Raw genomic sequence first — 23,311 nt, forward strand, 5'->3', positions numbered from 1 at the left:
CAAATATATAATATTAACCGCATAAAAATAAAAATTTAGACAAACTTTTTTTATATATATACAAGATAGAATTTCTACTCTAGCATAATCTAAGTGTATATGTGTGTAAATCTCCCTCCTGGAGACTTGAACCCCGGCCCGTACCCCTCCCACACCCCATAAGCACTTATACTTGTAGAGTGACCATCGTATCAAGGGTGTGCGGTGATTCTAAACAAACTTAACAAAATAAAATAGTCATAGCTACCCATATTGGCAATAAATACTCATAATGAACTATCGTGTAACAATTCAAAATTTGAAAACTTGTAGAAGGAAATTATAAAAATTCATGTTTTTTTTTGTCTATAACTAGATATATTCAAGTTCTTTTTTTATTAAATTTTTAAAAATTTAAATTCTTAAAGACCCCCCAAAACAAAATTCCTGAAGCCGCCACTATGCATCTAGCCTCCAAATGTGTTTAGCTGGCCTGCTATAGTGATTGCAGCATTTCGAGTTATCATAAAAAAAAGAACTTTAAGTCCTTTAAACTTCTTTTTGGAAGGATGTCTGTTTACAACTTACAAAACAAAAATAAAAAAAAATAAAAAAAACAAACAAACAAACACATAATCTAGTGAGCTAATGAAAATGGACAATTCATAATTGTGAATACAAATCTTATCTCTTATTTTTTGTGTTTAAGCTTCCAATATGTGCTCCACCAATCACAACTTGTCGAATATAACAACTTTCTCCAAACCTTCAAGAAAAGCATGAAGTTTCCAAATTTAATGTTGTATGCTGAAGAGTTTCATATTTCTTGGCAAACTAGAGTACACAAGTTGTTTCTTTCCATATTCTATTACAAGTTCCTAATGTGGCGAATGATTATTAGTAAGTAGAAAAGTGATTTTAGTGATAGGTGCAAATAAAAACCTGTCAAAATTTTCCACATTAAGAGTTTGTAAAAAAAAATCCAACGGGATTATAAACTTCAATGCAAAACTAATTTTAAGGATAGTATGGTACCAAAAAAAGAAAAAATTAAGGATAATAAGCCAGATCAGTAATAAGCTATAGGGTTGGTGCACCTACCCCATCTTCATCTATAAATATATAGATTATAAGCTGATTAACACATCCTTGTATCCCATCATCCCAACACAAGCTCTGAACATTACTTAAAAGCTAGACTACGTATATCTTTTATTCAGATTCCTTTCCCACAAAGACAAAATGGTATCTACAAAGTCTCTAGTAGCAGCCACAACTAATGGCACAAGGACTTCCAGTCTTAGCTCTTCAGACTCAGTTCTCAATCTTAGTTTGTAAGCTTTAATTATCACCCTGAATTGTCTGCTCCATTCCAGTTCGTTCTATTACAATGAATCCTTCGATTTCATGAAAATTATTGCAGTGCAATGTCGTCAATGGGTGTACTTTCTAGTGGGTTTGGTGGGTGGAGGTGCAGGCTAGGGTTGAATCCCATAATTAGTAATATCCTCGGGGTAGAGATAAAACTAGGAATTTAGTGGACCTAGCATAAGCTTAAAATTTTTCATAATTCAAGAATGAAAAAAAAAATATTATGATTTAGAGTAAATATAATATGAAAAATAAAACTGGTATTCATTCAACATTAAAAAAATATAAATAAAACAAAAGATACAAAATAATTTCTACTTAATACATTTTAAATCAAGTGTTTATAAAAAAAAAATGGAATTCGACGTTTTATAAATCCTCAAATAATCATTGAATATGCACAAATTGATAGTAAATTCTTCTTTTTTGTACAAAGTCAACTGTCATTTTGAAAATCATATTCTTTTTTTATGCAAACATGTGGGTTTGAGAACAGATAATGAAAAGAAGTTTTTGTGTTTGATTTAGCAAAAATTGATTCAGTGGAATTTTTGTAAAAAACTCAACTCAAGTGGGGTCAAGTACCAACAATTCTTTACTTCTCACCGCACAAACTTACTTTTCTCTCTCTCAAGGGCGGCTTGATATATCTGGGGGCTTAAGGTGAAAATTGATTATCTTGTTTTAGATGCAAAATTACTACTGATTAACATGAACTACGTAGAAATTTTTCTTTTTTCTAGAAATTTTATAGACGGAAAAAATTTGACAAATTTTTTCATATTTATTGATGTGATAGATTGACAGTGATGAGTAAAAGCGTGATGTTAGCGATAGACTTAGATGAGAACTAGTAAAAGCTTTCTAACTGATCAACTCCTATTATTATTTTTATTTTTTTTAGAAGTGCATTATTCACAATATTTTTTTACAACAAATTATAGGTTTTAAGTTGTTTTTTGTTTTGTATTTGAAAATATCACTATAATTATTTTTTTACCATCAATAACAAGTTGTAACAACTTACTACTTAGCATTAGTTGTAAAAGTGTTGTGAAAAATATTGTGAACGTTGTATTTTTCTCTCTTTTTTATTTGTTTTTCTTCTAGTAAAAAAACATTATTTTATTTATTGATTATAAATAAGCCTATTGGTTAAATTTTAGGGGCCTTTTTTTTTTTTACTTGAGGCCTTAGACGACCGCATCTCTTGCTCACCCATTTAGCCGGCCCTGCTCTCTCTCTCTCTCTCTCTCTCTCTCTCTCTCTCTCTCTCTCTCTCTCTCTCTCTCTCTCTCTCTCTCTCTCTCTCTCAATGGTGTGGGTGCCTTTTTTTTTGGCTATGCCGATTAAGTTGTAAAAGAAAATGTCTCTAACATTAATTATTGTTAGATGTATTATGGCTAAAGTAGCCTATACCAATTGTATATCCATGTACTCACAAAACAAGCAACTTTAATTTGGGTTAGCATATGATTAGTCAAGTTCTCTCTAATACACAAACTCTACGTACATTGAGTTCATTGTGACACAAGTTCTTAATAGAATATGTAGTCATGCACAGTGTGAGCTTTCAATTCGTAGATGTAAGCTGTCAAGCTGAACCACATAAATCTCTGTTTCATGTTTTTGCTCATCATTCAATAATCACACAAAAACTTAATACTCATATTGTCTCAAACTATTCTTTGCCACTATAATTAGGGTTATTCTCCTTACAAATACTAGTTTTAGACTCTTCTTAGTTATTGACTTATTGCACCAAATGCCAATGGGTAAAACTATCATGTAACTAAAATATTTTGATTTTCTCTTAGAGGTGCACAGTATTGAGTTATTACTTACATTGATTTTTTTTTTCTCTCTCTCTCTCTAATACGAAAGGGGTGATCCAATGATGTTTGAACCATTCTGGAAAAAGATGAGTGACAAGTATAATGTGACAATTGGTGGGGGTGACCTAATGAGCTATTTCAGTGATGGTAACAATGTATGCTGGTTTTTGGAGCCTGAACTGGGCGCAGCAATAAAGAGATTGCATGGTGTGGTGGGAAATGCAGTGACGGATGATCGGTACATCGTGGTAGGGACAGGATCATCACAGCTCTTCCAAGCTTTGCTTTACGCTTTCACTACTCCTGGTGGCCCTGAGCCAGTTAGTGTTGTGTCTTCTGCCCCTTACTACTCGGTTAGACCGCCATTGCCTAACATCTTAATTTAATGCAATTATTTATGTGTTATTGTTGCTGCTTCAATATTTTGTGACAAAGTGTGTCTCTGACCTTATTGGGAAAATAGTGTTAATACCCTACCAGTTACCAATATGATTTTTTGGCATTGTTGATTGTAACTAAACTTAGTACGATACTTGCATGCATATATTCAGTCACATAATTGAAATGGTAACTAATTATTGGTTGTAGGCATATGCTGAAGTGGTAGGTTTCCTAAGGTCAAAGTTGTACAAATGGGAGGGTGATGCATATAAGTTTAACAAAAAAGGAGCATACATAGAGGTGGTGAATTCACCAAACAACCCAGATGGAACTCTTAGAGAAGCTGTGGTGATGAACCGTACTGGCAATGGAAATGGAAAACTCATCTATGACTTTGCTTACTACTGGCCACAATTCACAGTTATTACTGGTGCAGCTGATTATGATAACATGCTCTTTACAATTTCCAAATGCACAGGACATGCTGGTTCCCGCATTGGGTGAGCATCATAACCTTATGGATGTTCTATGCTATTGCTACCTAGCTAGTGTATAAGTCGGTTTAAAAATATTTTTAACAAAGAGAAAAGTATTCACTAAAAATTTATAGGTTTTTATTATTATTTTTTATTATTTTATTATTATTATTATTATTATTATTATTATTATTATTATTATTATGATAGATTTTTATATAGGTCTTTTATTGATGTTTACAATTGTTTTCCCACAAATCATCTTGAACTTCTCCCCTAGGACATTTCAAGTTTGGTTGGAATTTGAAAATAGTGTGTAGAATTAAAAAACAATCTATTTAAGATTTATACTTGAGTGCTTTTTTATTTAAAAAATGGTAAATTATAAGTTTTCTCTGATATTTGATGAGTTTGATTTTGGTACTTTAAATTTCAAATTTTAAATTTTCACAATGGAAGAATTTAGTCCCATCATTTATTTTCTTTCTATGTGACTATTGTGATAGTAAGACGCCTCATTCTGAGGAACCAAATCGAATGACCAAATATATAAAGCTAGGTAATGAAATTGAACCAACCCTATGCTTTGGGACCAAAATGTTTCTTTATAAATTTTGGCTAAAATATTGTTTTCGCTCCTAAAGTTTGAATGGATTTTGCTTTTTATCCCTATTTAAAATTTGAATGGATTTTGCTTTTTATCCCTTTTTAAAATGTTTTATTTTCTATTCTTCAAATTTGGTTTTAAAAATAAAAAAATAAAAAAAAAGCTTTTTTCATCAAGCTTTTGAGAAAATTTCTTTTTTAATTAGTCCCTGTATTTGCCTCTAAACTAATGAAATTAAAGTCTTTAATTAAAAAGTTTAAAGACAAAAAACAAACTGTTTAAAGTTTAAGGACAAAAAACTATAATTCATGCAAACTATAAGGATAGAAACAATACTTTAACATTTAATTTATATGATCAAAATCCAACTTATTCCCAATTTTAGAAACCAAACCTATAATTTAGACTAAATAGAGATAGTTGTATTATATTTCGGTGGTACTACCTCAATTGTTAACTAATTGATGCTTTGCCATTTTTTTGTATTAAAGTTGGGCCCTTGTTAAGGATAAAGATATTGCGAAGAAGATGATTGAATACATAACAATCAGCTCAATCGGTGTATCAAAAGAATCACAGTTCAGGGCTGCAAAAATCATAGAAGTAGTTTGTAATGGCATCCAAAACGTTGGGTCTGACAAATCAGAGAACTTCTTTGAATATGGAAGAAATATCCTATCTAAAAGATGGCGGAAATTAAGGGAAACTATTCAAAATAGTGAATATTTGATTTTGTCCGAGTATCCACAGGAGCACTGCCTCTTTAGTGGCAAGCCCACTGAAACCTTGTCTGGTACGTGTGTTATGTTCAACTTATACAAAAAAGCAGCATATATTCAATTCAAGCATCCTTTCCAATTTTTTTTTAAAAATGTCATAAAAAGTATTATTTTTATTTGAAAATTTACTTTCTTTTAAAAAAAATTCATTTTTTAATTGCATACTTCAGAGAAATTTTTTTAATGGAATTGGACAAAAGACCTAAATTGAATAAATTTGAAACTTATAGAACACAATTAAACGAAAGTGAAGTTATAGGATTGAAATGAATTTCAGTCAAACTTAGAGGGTGTAATTTGCATTTTAGCCTAATTTTTACAAAATAAACACTAAAAAAATATCAAAATAAAAATAAATTAGGAAAAGATTAAAGCTAAGCTACTATGAATTTTATTACAAAATTTTTAATTTTTAATTAATATTTTTTTTGTATTTTAAAAATTGATGAATCAGTTTATAAAGACATGTAAAATGTAGTTATGGCATCATTCATTCAAACTAATTTATTATATTGATGAAGTGACTAAAATCATATTCATTATCATTTATAGGTATTTTATAATAAAATAGATAGTAATTTTTAGCATTTTTCTTTTTTTCCTCCTTTTTATAAGAAAACATAGAGAAAAGGCATATGTTCTAACATAATTGTTGTTATTCCAACAGCCTATGCATGGTTGGAGAGTAAAGATGACACAAAGGATTGTAACGAATTTTTAAGAGGATTAAAAATCATTGGAAAAAGTGGGAAGATTTGCGGTGCCCATCACAAGTTTGCAAGAATTAACTTGATGTGCAGGGAAAAGGAGTTTAACCAATTCATAGAAAGACTTTCAGCCACTAGGGGCAAGGGAATTATCAGTGGACATTAGCTTGAAATGCTAATTTGAACCTTTATTGTCGTTTTGGAAATGAATTATAAAATCATCTGCTCTAAGGGCACATTTGGTACACTGTAATGATGATTGCATAAAAATAAAAATTAGTATCACAATATATACATGAAGTTATAATAATTTTTCCTTTATTCATTAGTTTTTTTACTACACATGAATGGAACTTGAATTGTATTCCAAAGTTTGGTATAACATAATAAGATGATGGAGTAGAGTTTCAATCAAAGTTCTTAGTATTTGGTATGCATAATTTTTGTTTTTAGAGAATTTTAATTTATAGTGTCTGCTCCCGATGAGTGCTCTTTATCATCTAACCAAGACAATTGATTTTTGGTATAAGCAAGAATCTTTATATATATCTCTTATTCAACCATAAGAAATTTTACAGTTAAGCTAACTAAGAGAGAGGGGGAGAGAGGTGAATAGTTGCATTAATCGGGATATAATTACCAACAATTCAGAAGTCACACATCCGAAAAACCTGTATTGGGTAAGATAGGATAGTTTTTAGATTTTGGCTCAAGATTGTACAACGAGGTATATTGCATACTGGTCAATAGTACAAGACATAGAAGATGTGGAAATATTATTGAAAAATATTTTATCCTAATTATTTATTAACCTGTTAAATAATTATAATATATCTATTAGCACTTATTCTGAATAATACATGTTAATATTTCAGGTCAATTTTGGTTTAGTTTATGAAACATGTCATTAATTTTTTCATGTCTGCTTTAATGTATTCTAATCCTATATAATTAGAGGGGACAAAATTTAACAATAAACTTCTTTGTAGGTTGAGGCTATAATTTCCTTTTAAAAAAAATTAACTTTGCTACATATTTAAAATAAGCAGTTTCCAAATAGACTTTTTTTGTAAACTCTAAAAAAAAAAAAAAAAAAAAAAAGTCCATTTGAAAACTGCTTATTTTGATGAAACTAAAATTTTTTTGTTGAAAATACTTTAGATAAAGTTAAAAGATAGTTGAAATAGTACACTAAGGCCTCGTTTGGGAGGAGGGAATGAAATGGAAAGAAATAAAAAGAATAATTTTTAAATATTCTTCCCTTCTCTTGTTTGGAAGTTTAAGTAGGAGGGAATGAAATAGGTAGGAGGGAACACTCATTCCTCTCTATTCTCTTAAAACCTTAAATTTTCATTCCCCCCAAAATTGGGAAGAATGAGAGGGAATGAAATTAAAATTAATGAGTTTTTTACTAAAACTCCCAAAATACCCCTATATATTTAACCATTTATTTTAAAATGAAGGTCTAATAGTAATATTGTCATAAAATGATTTCATTCTATTCCCTCCATGTTACTCCCAAACAAGATTACTTACATTCCATTCATTTTTATTCATTTCCATTCTTTTATTTTAAAACATCCAATCAAGGTTACTTAATTTCATTTTATTCCATTCTTTTCCATTCATTTCTCTTACTTAAATACATTTCATTCTATTCCTTTCTATTCCCTTATGATCATTCCATTCTATTCTCTTCCCTTCCCTTCCCTTATGAACTCCCAAACGGAGCCTAAGACCCATAAAAAACACTAAAAAATGTAATAAAACTCATAAACCGTAACAAAAAAGAGCTAAATAGTAACGAAAATAAACTAAATAGTAAAAAAAAACAACATTTTTCTGCTCTTCTCAAACACAACCTAAGTGAACTTGTAACCTTAAATTACAACCAATTTTAATCATCTTAATTAAATCTTCATATTTCCTCAACCAAAAAAAAAAAAGTATTTTATTGCTCTGTAAGTATAACTGCTAAAAGTTGCGCTCAAGGACACCTTCCTCATAAAGTGCTTTTGGGAAGCACATCACGTAATATCCTCGGCAGTTTCTGCTTATTTTGAACAATTTTTTGGAAAAAATATAGTTGCTGTCTCGAGTTGACAGAATGGCATGAAAAAAAAAAAAAAAAGGACTTCATCGTATCCATAGAGAAGAGGAAAATAACTACTATTAAGAAACCAAAATTGATGTTACATATTACTGTCATCCATCGATGAACTCTGCATGTATCTATTGGAAGTTCTATAAACAGAATGCAGAGTCAAAATCCTCGAGTAATGGGATTGGACCGTAAACAATAAACAATTAGATACCACGTTAATTCACATACAATGAAAAGGGAGGATACAAATAAAAAAATTTTTGATAAGTAGAGGATACAAATAAAATTGAACAGGCAAGATTACCAATCTTAACCTTGTTCGCCGGATGATTGTCCACGACCAAGACGACCGCGCCCACGTACACCTCGGCCACGTGGGGCAGCTCTTCCACGTCCTCTAACCACTGGAGAAGAAGCCACACCTAATCTTTTTGCAGCATTCTGCCTAGCTCGCTCTGAAAGGTTTATAGTAGTCGAAGTACTACTCACAGGTGAAGCCTGTCTTACCACTTCTGCATCGGTGGTGACAGTTGAACTGCCTTGTTTTGACACAGAACTACCTTGTTTTGAGACATCAATTTCTGAAGAAGCACTGACTGAAGTGCTCTCAACTGGAACAGAGAGAGCTTCCATGACCTGATCAGTCTCTGCTGGAATTTGATCATTTCCATCATTTGACTTATCAGAACCCTCAGCAGTCTCTTCATTTACATCGCCTTCATCATTCTTTTCATCATTTAGAACCTCCGGAGAATTTATCTCTCCAACCTCCACTGTGACAGCAGCTAGAGATTCATCATCAGCCCTAGCGGGTGAAGCCAGAGGGCTTGCAACAGGCTCAGGTTGACATTCCCCTGGTTCCGGGCTCCCAATAATGTTGGAAATATCACCACCACCCTCAAGCTCTGTAACATCAGGCTCAAGCTCTCCCTCCTCTCTCTCACTTCCGGATTCTGTCATTAACTGCTGGTTATCTGGCTCAGCTTGATCCTTTGGCCCTTCATCAGACACAATCTCTGATCCACCAGGCCTATCCAAATTCTCTTCTAGAACGTTGTTCTTCTCACTCAGCAATTCATCTTGACTAATGCCATCTAATTGTTCTCTTCCATCCTCAGCTCTCTCCCCGGTAGTCTCAATCTCTTCCTTATCAGCTTCCATTGCTTCCTCATTTGAAGCTTGTGCCAACTCACCAATATTAAGAGTTTCTTCAGGGGCTTGTAGAGTTCCAAGGTTTTCCACAGGAACAGCAAATTGTCCTGCAGAACTCTCATGTGGGGGTTCCAAACCCTTGGACTTCTTCAGCAAGGGTGCTGCTACATCAGAGCCAGTCTCTCCTTGGATGACTGACTCATCATGCAAATCGGAAGCAGATGCTGATGCTATACGTTTGCGGACTAATGGTTGAGATATTAAAGTAAGATTTCCCTGAGCTTCAATGTCACTAGAAGGTGCAGCTTTACCCACATTGCGAGCTCCGTCCACCTCAGACATCTCTGTATCGCCCTGTGGCTCTTCAGGTCTTACAAGGCGTGGCCGGTTCAACTTCCTACCTGGTTTTCGAGTTTCAACAATAGCTTTAGGCAAAGTGATTCTCTTCTCACTCTCTTCAGTTGCTTTAGCAGGTGAGCCACTTGTTGCAGGTCCCACTGAGAATGCAATACTAGGAGCTTGAACAGACACTGCAGGACCTGCAAAGGGGATAAAACTTTTTAATATTTAGCAAAAAAAAGGGGTTAAAGCTTTAATGAAATACAAAATCAAGACTTCTACCTAAATAGTTTCACAGAGAGAGAGAGAGAAGTGAAAAGAAAGCAGCAGACCTGCAGTAGCTGTTAATGCAGTGTCCGCAATTGAAGATGGTTCAACAAGAGAACCACGGCCTCCAAGTTCACTGAAAACTAAATGAGCTGTCTTTTGAAAATTTTCCACAGCTGACACATAAGCAGCAGCAAGATCATCAAGGACAGTGCCAGAAAGAAGTTGAACTACTGAGGTACCCTGAAAAAGAATTAATGTAAACAGAGATTGAAGTTCAGGTGAAAACACATTATTCAAGTCTTTTTACATATGTTTCACCTACTTGCATCATGAGTAGTTTGGGAAAAAAAATCTGTTATTTTTCAATTTTCATAGCAATTAAACATGGAAGGTATAAAACAGAGAGGACTAGTTACGGAGCCAGGTGGGGGAAAATTTAGATAGTCCAATTAACATAAATATTTGTGTATCATAGCATATTGATATATCCTATAGATTCTGCAAACCCTACCCATTCCACCTCTTCCCCAGCAGTGAATGAGAAAAAGGAAATTGCAAGTAATAGATAATAATTAACATACGTACCTCGGGCAAATTGTCTTTTGCATGCTTAAGCTTTTGAAGTTCATCTGAAATCCGCTTCAGCGCCTGCTTATGCATCTCTAGTTCATTTACAAACTTTGTTTTATCCTAATGTTGAAAAATAAAGGAGATATCAAAGATAGTACAACACAATATATCAGAAATTTAATTTGTAGAGAAACAATCAACCAATTTTTGCTGATCTTAAAAATAAAGCACATTGACAACCATATTGGATATAAGGGCCTCCAAGAACATACTTAGCAATATAATTTTAATACATATATTAACAATTTCAATTACTTTCTCTCACACAAGGGACTTCACTAGTAGAATCCCCCTACTGGAATTCATAGAGTCACGATACTTATGTATGAAATTGTTCTTTTGTAAATCTTTAGACTTCTTCATATCCCTTGAATATGAAGTGGTCTCTTTGCAATAAAAATAAATAAAAAATAATCTTATTAAAAAAATATATTAACAATTTCTTTCTCTGTTTATCAATTTCAGCTTGATTTAAATGTGCATCTGGTTTCAATTAGTAGATAAGAATATATATGAAACTCAACTATTTTCATCAGATGCACCTACTTTTCTATGTTGATCAAAGAGGTTGACAACAAGTATACACAACTTGTGATTAATTGTGATCAGCATGGAGAAATTCCAATTTTACAGTCTCAAAAAAGGAAAACCAATGATCGACATAATAATGATTTCGCAACACAAAACATATACATTAAATGCTCTATATCATATTTAATGCTTAAGTTAAACGTCAAGGCAGGAAACACATTCATGAATTTCAAACACAATGAAAACCTGGTCAACGTTATTATAAGAATCCCTTATTGCCTTCTCAATCTTTAAACGCCTTTCCTTCTCCTTCCTTAATTCCTCTCTCAGCCTTTCCAAGTGTTTCTCTAGAGTCTGGGCAAACATTGTAGATACAAAAAAAATTAACATATGACAAAAACAGGAATCAAACAGGAGGGGGGAAATTTTGATTGTTGGATGAACCTGAATCTTGGTGTCTTTCTCCTCCTTCATAGCCTGTTCACCTGTTGTATCAACAACTGACCTTTTCCCTATAATGCATTAGGGAACAAATTAGAAACCTGATGGTCAAATAGTGCTACAAATTCATATTTAAAAAGAGAGAACTAGTTGGTTACCATGTTTGGACTCCTCCAACTGCTTAGAAAGAGTTTGGTTCTCTTTGCTCAGTTCTTCCTTTTCCTTTAATGCAATCTCACACTTCCTCTGCAGGATGAAATAGATAAGAATGATAATGAACTAACAGAGCCACACAATTTACAAGCAACGTGTAATATAGGTATGCCACAGAGCCTCAATCAAATTTGTTAGACTAATAAAGAAATCTATAATTCCTAATATTAGGTGATAAATTTCACCATCTTAAGGACAATATGAAAATTTTAGAACCTTAAATTGAATCACAATCTTCCTTTGCCTCTCCACATCTTGCTTTGAATTAGCCTGCACATTTCAACAACAATAAGGAGCTAAATGGAGGACAAAGGAGGTCTCATGTCTGCAACTTTCAACTAACAACAAGACTAATGACTAATGAGAAGTGTACCTCAACTAGCAAGATATCATTTATCCTCTTCTCTCTCTCATTCAGATCCAATTTGCATTTAGAGAGATCTTGCTCCAATTTTGATATTATATCCTGCCTTTCAGAAAGAAGCTTTCTGATCTCAACTATCTGAGCATCCTTATCTTTTAGTTTCTCCTGGTGGAATCAAAGCAAAAGGCAAAAATAGATAGTAAGAATAACATGCAGTAGGGACAAGGATTGTGCGAGAATTGATAAAAGAAAATCCAAAAAGCAACTGATTCTTACAAATTGGAATAGTCAAACAAAAACCACAGTTGATAAAATAAGCATGGATCACAAAGTTAATAAATAAACTGGAAATCCAAAAACAAACTTAATATTCAAGTACTTTCCGCAATTTATTTTGATATGAAGTTTCCTTCAAGACCCTATACATTTATCATGCTCAAACCCAATAGCATTTTGGAATATCAAATACATACTGAATTGAAATTTTGGATTGAACAGAATAAAGTAGGCATTATGTTATTTATGGCCTATAATATTCAAGACAATCAATGGGAGAAACCAAGCAAATTATAAGACTATAACGAATAAAAAATGGAATAAAGAAGAACTCAACATTTTTTTTTATAGAAAATACTGCAATAAGTCAAATCAAGAAACATTTTTATCATATCAATAACTTTATAACTCTTTCTAACATAATACCCAATCTCATGGTCTACTAGATCTCTGGGGATGAAAGGAAAAAAAAAAAAAGCCTCCTGATTCACATTTATACATTAAATAATCTATGTAATTCCTTCAGAATGTTTTATACGATTAAAATTTTAGTTCTATGCTCCTTAATTAACTCACTTTCTAAATTAGAACGACATGCACTGTTGGTCACATCATATTCCATAGTTAGTCACGTCAGAACAACAATTTCTGCGAAAGAACAAAAAATGCCTAACATGCACATGCAATCATACTAAGTTCCCTTGAGATTAACAACATCAATGGAAACTCAACTCCTTCAAAAGTCTAACTATTCTCTTTCTCCAAATCATGCACATAAGACACAACAGAATGGACTTCCAAAATTCACTACTCTTAGAATGGCCATAATTGCGTCACCAGCAAAGCGAACAAATTAACCACTGCCTTTGGCATCACCCAACTAGTCCATAACAGAGAATAAACTTGTGACCAAAGTAGTCTTGCCACCAAATAGTGAAGTAAACTATGATCCTTCCAACTTTCCATGCACATACAACACCAATCCACTACAAGTATACTATTATTTTTCAAAATGTTTTCAATCTCATATTATACCCCATGCAGCTGTCAAACCAATAAATACATTCATTGGCACCATTCTTACCCTTGAACATATATTTCCAAGGGAATCCAGAACACTAATTTTCACTGAAAGCTTCATAGAATAAACTAAAACCAAGTTTATGAGATTGTAGTTCCCATAGGGAAAGCTTAAGTACACATTTGAATCCTATACAAGTAGGATTGTACCAGACTACAATGCTGTACCCGCTCTTCTGACCTACACAAACAAAGCAATAGAATCTCCATACCACAAATCAAGTCAAAATCAAATTCTCAACAAACTTAATAAAGCTTGAAAATTGATTCAAACCACATCTAATGCCTTTCAGCAAACTCAAATTGTTCTGGCAATGTAGAATCTCCATGCTGCATATCATGCCAAGATTGAATGCTCAGCAAACTTAATAAAGCCTGACAATTGACTCGAACCACATCTGATGCCTTTCTGTGATAGAATTCTAAACAACCCAAGACTTAAAAGATGACCACAGAGTCGACTCTAGATAAGTCAAAGGAACAAAAAAACCCCAGCCAAGTCTGATGCCCCTATCAATCGATAGGTTGTATAGTTTCTTTCCTTCAGCTGTGTGCACTGCTGACAATATAATTGTTTTATTTTATTCCCCGTATATTGTTACCTATACTCTATTTTCCTAACAGATTTCCCACACTAGTTCATAGGAATCCTAATGGTTTTAATCCTGTTCAATAAATTTCCAACTCCAGTAAACTTAAAATTAGCATGCCCAAGCCAATTATGATGCTATCCCTTCTATAAACCCTTACAACATTTCCCTGAAATACATAACACATACCATGAAATATCCTAAACTTTATCTGGCAAGTTTAACTGTTTTTGGACAGCTTCACTTTTCTAGTCTGTGCTATACTACAAATTAGGTCCATAATCAAAAGTAGCAATCATTAAACATAATTGCCAGATTGAAAGCTCAATCTAAAGCTAATTATGTCAAGATTATTTTCAGTGGCATGCCTGAAACCAGATTGTGGCTCTTGCTGATTTCAAGGGATGGCCGGTAATCAAAGCAAAACTATAGATGAAATCTAATGTCTTCTAAATATCGTATGCTAAGATAACACAAAACAGACAGGTTGGAGACAAATCAGTCCATTGACAATTAAAAAACAGAGAACCAAGGATAGGAAGCTAGATGTGATGTCCATAGCGAACAACTAAGCACATTGTACATAACCAGCTCTAATAATCCAGTAATATACCAAAACATTTTTCAATTGCTATTACAAAAAAAAAAAAAAAATTAACCTACCTGCATCTGTTGAACATCATCCTTCATACGGTTATAATCGTCCACATCTATATTTTTACACCTTTCAAGTAACTTCAGAAAAGAGCAAGTGTTAGAACACTGATATAACGTGTGCGTTAAAACATAAAATGCAGTTCCTATTAACATATATGCATTACCTCACATAACCTTGTTTCCAGGTTATCTCTCTCAACCTTTTGCATTTCAATTTCTTTCTTACAAGCTTCCACCTCAATTTGTCTCTCTCTCAGTAGACTCTCTAGATTCTCAGTCTCAGTCCTCGCTTTTTGAGTGATTTCACGCAATTTCTAAGATCAAACAAAATAATTGGCTTTTAGTTAGTTAAAACCATCAATGAGCATATAACAGAACCTCAAGAGAACACTCAAACACAGGAGTTAATTCAAGTGCCACACCTGGCATTCCTCAAAATTGTGCTTGTTTTCTTCTCTGAGCTGCATGTTGCTTTCACGAAGTAAATTCATTTCTCTGACCTGCAATTCAAAGTATACAGCATACTGTTAGGTAAACTTGCTGTTTCTGCTTATGCTAGTAGGTACAGCATTCAAGCTCGGCAGGCATTCAAGGCAACACCACCAAGACCTTGAATGCGCAAATTTTATGATGATGGCTTTCTAGTACCCACTAAAAATCTTACAGTTAGCAGCAAATCAAATTTTACAGGAGAATATCTTAAGCACTACAACAGCATGCCAAGCATAATTTGGGAAAAAATGGCATACCAATTTGAGTTCCCAACAAAAATAACATTGTCATGCTATAAAAAAGAAGAAATTATATGAACAATGGAAAGCAGACAGACAATTCCCATACTATTCTACAGATGGAAGTTCCAGAATGAATGTAATTTAACCTGAAGCTGCAAAGATTTGATTTCTTCCTCAGTGAACAACAATGCTCTTGAATTTGCACGATTAGCTTGAAGTGAGGCTTGGGAAGTCTCTGCTGCTTTAAGAGCACTCTCAAGCTACACAGCCAGCAAAAGAGATTTGAGTAAATCAGTTCATCCAATCAGAACCAAACTTGAAACAGACCGGAATTGTCTGTATATCATATATAAGTTCGAGTTTTTCCAGATAAGTAATAATGATGATGGTGGGGAAAAAAAACAAAAAAGCATTAAAACTTATTATAAAACCCGACTGCATGCTCAAGAACACTCCAACATATATATGTGAAAGCACAAACATTAATGCATACATAGCTACATACCAGGCACAAATATGCATGAAGGTATGTAATAAAAGTAATAAGAAGACAATGACTAACAAGATGCCTGATGAGTTGAGAAAGAATTTTGGTATCCATTTAAAATTATAAAAGGATATATCAAATCTTAACAATTATCAACCCAGCAAAAATAGAAACTGAGACTTAACAATTATCAGGGTATAAAACTCAGTCATACAATGACACTTTGGAAGAAAGAGATTGGGCATATGCTAAGAATTGTAACAATTATACTTTATCAAAAAAAAAAAAAATGTAACAATTATAAATTTAGGTGTATAACTTTCTTAAAAAATAAACAAACTGGGTCTATGCCAGGGCAATCTACTAAGAAAATATTTTCTTTGTAAGGCTGGTAGAAAAATAAAGAGAAGACATTCGCATGTTTTTCATTGACAGAAAGAAAAAAAAACCACATATGATAGGTTTCCAGGAAGATATTCAGGTTGGTCTTAGAAACAAGGGGGTTCTGGTTAAATATATTAAAATCATCAAAGAGAGGTATGAGAGATGCAAAAGGAACCATCACCAATGTAAAAACTGCAGGAAGAATACCGTGTACGCACATCTCTATCAAAAACACGAAGCAATGTGACAAATTTGGCTTCAGCTCCATATAAATTAGGAGAAACTATAACATGGGTGTTATTAGTTTGATTCAAGTTGGATGGGTAGTCACGGCAGTGGTGTGGATTTGGGTGTTCTCAGTTGTGATTGTTTTGGGGAGAAAAAAATATTAGGAATAAAAGACACCAAATAGATTCTTTGAGGCTTTCAATCTAACCGAGCATAACCCAAAACTAAAACAACTCCACCATACATTTTTTTATGTGTTGTTTGTCTACCAAGATGCTTTCTTAATACCAGCAAGAGCACCTTTGTAAAGCACTCGACCCACAAACCCCCAATCTCCACCATTAACCTCCATCCACACCACCAGCAAAGCATTACGACCCACAAACCCAAATAAACAAACACATCCCATCAATTACACACCAAAAATCCAAATCCAAATACAAAGAAATAACTACCAACACCCTTTCCAAAAACCGACCAATGTCTCAGAACCCAAGACTTCCAAATCATCACTGTGAAGAGATCAAGATGAAATAAAAGAACACAGCCACTTGGAGAGCGGCCATGGCAGATCGGTTGAGAGAGAACTTCAAAATTGTGGGTTTCTTGTGATGAAAAAGATTGAAAGATGAGATCAGTTCCAATGGCACCACCAACAAATATTACCGGCAGTGATAAACGGTGGAGCAACCAAGCCTGTGGTTGGTCATGGCAGTTCAAGATCTGGGAGTGAGGAGAGAAGAGAGAGGCAACTTTGGTTCAATTGAGAGCTTCGAGGTTGGGATCAGAATATTAATTTTTATAACACCCTAAATTTAGATCTTGATTTTCTCTTTTTTTTGTTATTATTATTTTTTTAACTGTGAAAATGGTGAGGTGGGTTACAGACATCTAACGGAAGGCACCTCAAGTGGATTAAGTAATACTTTTTAAACCACAGATAGGCTTAGTTAAAACCAGCCAAACCACAGGTAGGTTAAGTGCAATTACCCCTAAATATAATCAATCTTACCTGTTCAAAAAATAAATGTCAAGTAGATTCCCAATTACAATAGCATTACAAGAAAGATCAGTTTTAAGTCCCTATATATACTTTGGTCATTGATGAGCTTACTAAGCCATTCAAGATGAGCTCACTTGGTGCATGATGTATACAGTCAATATTGTATTAAACAATGAAACTAGAGCAGGGGCTAGAATCTAGGTAGTTATCAGATAACAGAGAGTTACCACTAACCATTTTCAATATCTTTGTTATATTATCCATAAAAACAGGGAGATTTGAGGGGATTTTTCTAATAGAATTAGGGCCAGTGCATGAAGTGGAGAGGTACACCAAGAGTATTATATGATCACAGTTAAGCGGTACACCTAGGTACACAATTGTATTAAATCTAGATGCAGATATAATTTATGGAAAAGAAAATCGCAACCTGCCTTATTCAAGAGAGGTAGTCCAAATCTGAAACAGAATCCACTAAATGAAACTTTATATTGACAAGGTTCGACAGATAAAGAATATTGCCTTCTCAGCAATACATATGATAAAGCACGACATCACAAAAAAGGGAAATAAATAAAAAATAATAAAAATAAAAATAAAACATACCCATGCATAAGAGTTGCAAGATAAACATAAGTTGTAAGATGACCCAAAACAAACTTACTTGTGATTGTAGTCGCAGCTTTTCCTGTTTTAACAAAGAAATCTCTGTTTCTGCCTGTTAAATTTAAATCCAAAAATTAAAATTTTTACACTAAGGTTCATGCATGTGTCAGTGTGTGTGTGTGTGAGAGTGAGAGAGAGAGAGAGAAAGACAGAGAGAAGTAGAAAGGAAAAAGAGACTTACAATTTCTTTTGATCGTCGGAGATAATTGACAACATTCTGTAAGCCAGAATCACCAAGTGTATCTGTGCCAGTGCTTCCTGAAGGCATTCCCACAGAATGACGATCCTTCTCGGCCAATTGAATATGCAAAGCCTCCAGTCGACTGTGTAGTATTTTGTTCTGAAGAACATAGGTGAAGCCCCAGATAAAGCTAACAACAAAATGCATGACAAGAAAAAAACAACAAAAATAACAAAAATAAAACCAAAACAAAACAAAACATACAAAAAAGTTCAGAGGACAAGACTTAGGTACTGTCCCTTACATATTACAGCCTATGTTCCCTAGATAAAATATGAAGCAGAAATGACTCGTTACACTGTTTATCAACACGCGCTCACAGAGATTACCTAATAGCATTGGAATAGCTCATGATTTGACACAGGCAAATCATTGATAGACGAAGTATTTAATTTCCCTTCACTGTCTTTAGTGGAGTTCCAGGATCTTTGTTCTATTAGACATCAGTTATTATTTCTTTCTGTTGATGTCTCCTATGCATCCCATGTAATAGAGTTACAGCCTTTTTTGACATATTTTTATTCAACAAGGGCAAATCACAAACAAAAACATTGAAAATTATATACCTAAATAGGGGTGCATGTGTGTGTGTACACGAGCATGGGCATGTGTCTATATTCACACACCCGACGAGATTGAACCCATGACCTTACCCTCCACCACTTATGGGAGCCAAAAATGAAATTAGGTCTATAGAACATCAGCTAATTTATATTATTTTGACTATGGGTTATCCGCAATAGAACCAAATTGATTTCACCCAAAAAAAAAAAAAAAACCAGGGTTGAACCCATGACTTACCCTCTGCCATGTATCTATGGGAGTCAAAGATGCCATTGCATCTAATGACTATCATCTAATATATATATATATATATATACACACACATTTATTTATTTATTTATTTGGCTACAGGTTATCCACAATGGAGTCAAATGGGTTTCATAAAAACACAATTTATAGTTACAGACTAATCTCAAGGTCTTAGATATCTTTAAAACACTATTTTAAAGGTACAAATAGAAATTTACTCTAAACATTAAAAGGAAAAAACAATAATAGTCGATTCAAACCCACTAATTCTGCTTTATAATGATACTGAAAGTACTTGAATATAACACCAAAAAGGTAAGAAATATATTTAAGTAATTAACTTGAAGAGAGTGACCATATCAGCATATTACATCATAAAGAACTGACCTGTTCATTTATTTCATTGTACTTTTTCTCAGCATCATTCTTTGATCCCTCAAGCATTGCCTTCTCCACTTCCCACTTAGCTTTCAATTCATTCTTTAAAGCACAAAAGGGATACTCATATCAACACTTGAGTTTAACAACAAAGCTAAATAATTTGAGCGAAACAAAACATTGGACACAAGTAACAATGGATACTGCCTAATAACAAAACATTTTGGTTAAATTACCAAGATAAAAAATTTAGCAGCAAAACATATTGGTAATCCTTTCTACAGAAGGAAATTGTTTATAGTAGCACCCACAATTCTATCCCAACAATTTCTTTTTTAAGTTCAGCAACAGCAACCTATCAAACTTATGTAGCACATTAATTCAGCATTAATTCTCCTAATTCCTGTCTCACCCAGCTTCATGAATTTAAGTTGCCAAATTATGTACCAAAGAGCTGACCACAAAATTTTGGTACTAAGAGTCCATTTGGTTTGGGGAATGGAAAAGTGGGAGGATAGAAAATAGGGAGGCATGGAAAAGTGAGAGGATAGAAGATATTTTAGTTTTCTCTCATGGTGTTTAGTTGGGGAATGGGAAAAGTGAGATGGAAAACTCTTTTGTTTGGTTGAGAAAAAAAAATGAGAGAATACAAAATAGAGTTTGTGTATATGGTACTTCATTTAGCAAAAATAAAAATAAAAAAAAAGAAGTTCAAGAACCCAAAATTTTTTCTCAAAAAAAAAAAAAAAAACCCAAAACTGTTGAGAAAAGAAAGAATAAGAACAGAAGAAAAGAAAAGAAAAAACCAAAGAAATGATCAGCGCATAAGGGGAAAAAAAAAAAAAAAAGGAATGATAACATAGAAAAAGACAAACAAAACAAAAGTAAAAATAAAATAAAATAAAAAAGCATTGAAGAAGAAGTTAGAAAAGTTCAAAAAATCTAAACATTGGGATGGGCAATTTTGTCAAAAACACAGCTCCTGGTTTTCTCTCCAGTTTTCTCCTCAATTTGGGAAAAACATTTTGGTAAGCCCAAGGAGAAAACACCTGGAGCCCACCAATTTTACCTCCTTTGTTCTCTCCAACCAAACACCCACAAAAAATATTCTCTCCATTTCCCCCTAAAACCTCCCCAACCAAATGGACCATAAGGCTTTTGTTTGTTGCTATTGTTATAAAATATATACCAAAGGCAAATTATTTCTGTACTGGTTGCGCAATGACTTTAGAACAAGGTATGAGCTCATGCTGTTGACATTAATTGTGAAGCCATGAATGTTTTTAGGGTCAGCATTACAATTCATTGTGCTTCATCACGTTATAAACCTCATAATTTCCTAAGAATAACAGCAGCATTGGTTTGTCAATGCTACAAATATGACTCAAAATAAAGATGAATTCATCAATGCATAATTGAGAATAATCAGTATTACAAGGAGCACAATGGTCAACAAAAGTTCTTTTCCTAGTCTTCCAAAACAGAAGAAACCAGGGGCAAAGAGTGTGGAAGGCGAACATTAGGATCCAAAGATACTTCCAGATCTATTGCCACAAGACTAACTAGTTTCAGCCTATAAACAATTTCACAAATTAAATAATAATAATAATAATAATAATAATAATAATAATAATAAAACCCAACAAAGATGCCCTTAAAACCAAAAAAAAAAAATGCAAAAAAAAAAAAAAATCAGTACAGAAAAGGAAATATACATTTTCACTTTTGTGTGCATCTGCCAATTTACGCAACTCAGATGCTTCCTGTTGGAGTGACGCCAAGGTTTGTGATGTTTTTGTCAACTCCTGAATAGTCTCAGACTGGAGGATAACCTGCACAAAATAGAAAACCTTAGCAACAACTAAGAACTGATGTCAATCCTATGAATAATAATGAGCACATGCAATATGACCATTCTAACAGCTAATATACTGTCCTTGATAGAATGGCCACTAAAATACATCTTCTGATAACATATAGCTAAATTAAAAATTAATCATGGGAACAGACTAGTATCTCAATTAGAAATATGCATGGGCCATGGGATAGGTGATGAAAACCTCCAAATGTTGATCTTGGGAAATAGCAGCCTTGTAACTCAATGATATTTTTCGTTTATTCCTATGAAAAGAACCTCATTTTGAGTCCCCCATTAGATTACATAGTCTCCTTATACCCCTCCATGCTTCCAAAATATCAAGATCTTCAGAGATCAATAATTATCTCACATATATAATATTTAAATCTCAATCTTTTTCTGCTCTAAATTATATATAAAACATAAATTTATGAATCGGATAGCAAATAACATCGAATTAACGAGAAATTTGGAGTTTGTATTAAGACAAAGAAAACTTGTCATCCGACAGTAAAATTCTCAAGCTATTGATCCAATAAAATTGAGTCAAGCAGTATAGCTAACAAAGAGTACCACCAAGTTTTACTTGCAGCAAACTCCTAATTAACGAGAAATTCAGACAAAGAAAACTTGTCATCCGACAGTAAAATTCTCAAGCTATTGATCCAACACCCAGTTTCACTTGCATTAGACCCCATATGTATGCCACAGTTGAACACAGAAAAGTAACCTGTCTTTCATAATTGGCTTGAGCAGCACGCCATCGCTGATGTTCTTTCTCCAAGTCCTCTTTCACAGCAGAAATCTGAATTTCCATTTCTAAAACTTGGGAACTACATGCAAAGACAAAGCATGAGACACCAAATGTGATAGTCAATCAAGATTATACAAAGCAAAAAGACTCACGTTTTAACTGATATTTCTTCCTTTAATATAGTAATTTCAGCCAAAGAAGAAGCAAGAGTCTCCTCATTCCCTGCAGCCACAGAAGCTACTTCTTCCGACTTCAAACCAGACTCATATTCAAGTTCAGAAACCCTCTCTCTAAGGGAAAGAAGTTCAGCTTCTAGTGATTTCTTTAGTTTGTCAGCCTGTACAAAATTTAGAAAGGGCAGAACAAATAGTAGACACGTTAATACAAAAACTGAACCCTTGGTATTTTTCAACTCTCAAATAACAGCACAATACCTCAATCTTGAAGGTTTCATGGGCACATTCCATCTGTCTTAAAGCATCTTCATTCACCTGAGCAATGCTCTTATACTGCAAAATATGCTTAACCTATTAGTTCACTAGGCATTCAAAAAATTAAGAACTTCAAGGAATAAAATAAGAACCTGTTGCATGTGATCCTTGTTAGCCTGTGCTTCCACTTTCAACTTTTCAATCTCTTCCTTTGCCATACGCAATTCTACAACCACCTACAGAAAATTCAACCAAAATGTCAGAAAAAAAAAAAAAAAAAAGGGTATATGCTCAACACAATAAAGATGTCTTGACATGGCAGGAATCTTGAGAATGACAAGAACATGGCCATAATCCAGTAACTACAAGTCAATTTAGAAAAATTACAGCAGGACATTCCAGATATAAGTTATAACACCTCAACAAATGTTAGAAAGAATTGATGAATAAATATTTATTACCAAAAGCTTCAACAAATCCAAAATATTTCAAAGTACATCTATGACCAAAGACTATAAGGAATGACCACAAGAATTCTTTTTCATCATTCTA

General features: G+C 33.5%; 2 protein-coding genes across 3 annotated transcripts in view; one reads left to right on the plus strand and one right to left on the minus strand.

Annotated features, from left to right (window-relative positions):
* The first annotated feature begins 1,221 nt into the window (after positions 1–1,221).
* LOC142615475 (L-tryptophan--pyruvate aminotransferase 1-like) lies at positions 1,222–6,301 on the plus strand. The gene is made up of 5 exons (XM_075788215.1): positions 1,222–1,313; positions 3,235–3,538; positions 3,774–4,066; positions 5,141–5,442; positions 6,096–6,301. The coding sequence occupies exons 1-5, from the start codon at positions 1,222–1,224 to the stop codon at positions 6,299–6,301; spliced, it is 1,197 nt and encodes a 398-aa protein (XP_075644330.1).
* Positions 6,302–8,281: 1,980 nt separating this feature from the next.
* The window catches only part of LOC142617482 (nuclear-pore anchor), a 56,194-nt gene continuing 41,164 nt past the window's right edge, over positions 8,282–23,311 (minus strand). Inside the window, exons 29-48 of one of the 2 annotated variants that reach the window (XM_075790366.1) lie at positions 22,912–22,995; positions 22,763–22,837; positions 22,481–22,665; positions 22,305–22,407; positions 21,432–21,548; positions 19,726–19,818; positions 18,466–18,624; positions 18,283–18,336; positions 15,663–15,776; positions 15,205–15,282; positions 14,947–15,096; positions 14,789–14,860; positions 12,189–12,344; positions 12,032–12,085; positions 11,761–11,848; positions 11,606–11,673; positions 11,441–11,515; positions 10,586–10,690; positions 10,063–10,240; positions 8,282–9,930 (exon numbers count right to left, since the gene is read on the minus strand). In XM_075790366.1, coding sequence (XP_075646481.1) covers positions 8,549–9,930; positions 10,063–10,240; positions 10,586–10,690; positions 11,441–11,515; positions 11,606–11,673; positions 11,761–11,848; positions 12,032–12,085; positions 12,189–12,344; positions 14,789–14,860; positions 14,947–15,096; positions 15,205–15,282; positions 15,663–15,776; positions 18,283–18,336; positions 18,466–18,624; positions 19,726–19,818; positions 21,432–21,548; positions 22,305–22,407; positions 22,481–22,665; positions 22,763–22,837; positions 22,912–22,995 — 3,390 coding nt within the window. In that variant the 3' untranslated portion in view covers positions 8,282–8,548. Of the gene's footprint in view, positions 9,931–10,062; positions 10,241–10,585; positions 10,691–11,407; positions 11,516–11,605; positions 11,674–11,760; positions 11,849–12,031; positions 12,086–12,188; positions 12,345–14,788; positions 14,861–14,946; positions 15,097–15,204; positions 15,283–15,662; positions 15,777–18,282; positions 18,337–18,465; positions 18,625–19,725; positions 19,819–21,431; positions 21,549–22,304; positions 22,408–22,480; positions 22,666–22,762; positions 22,838–22,911; positions 22,996–23,311 lie in introns of both variants that reach the window. The other variant, XM_075790365.1, reaches the window with a different exon arrangement.

The sequence above is a fragment of the Castanea sativa genome, chromosome 11 (assembly GCF_040712315.1).
Source record: "Castanea sativa cultivar Marrone di Chiusa Pesio chromosome 11, ASM4071231v1".
Classification (NCBI taxonomy): domain Eukaryota; kingdom Viridiplantae; phylum Streptophyta; class Magnoliopsida; order Fagales; family Fagaceae; genus Castanea; species Castanea sativa.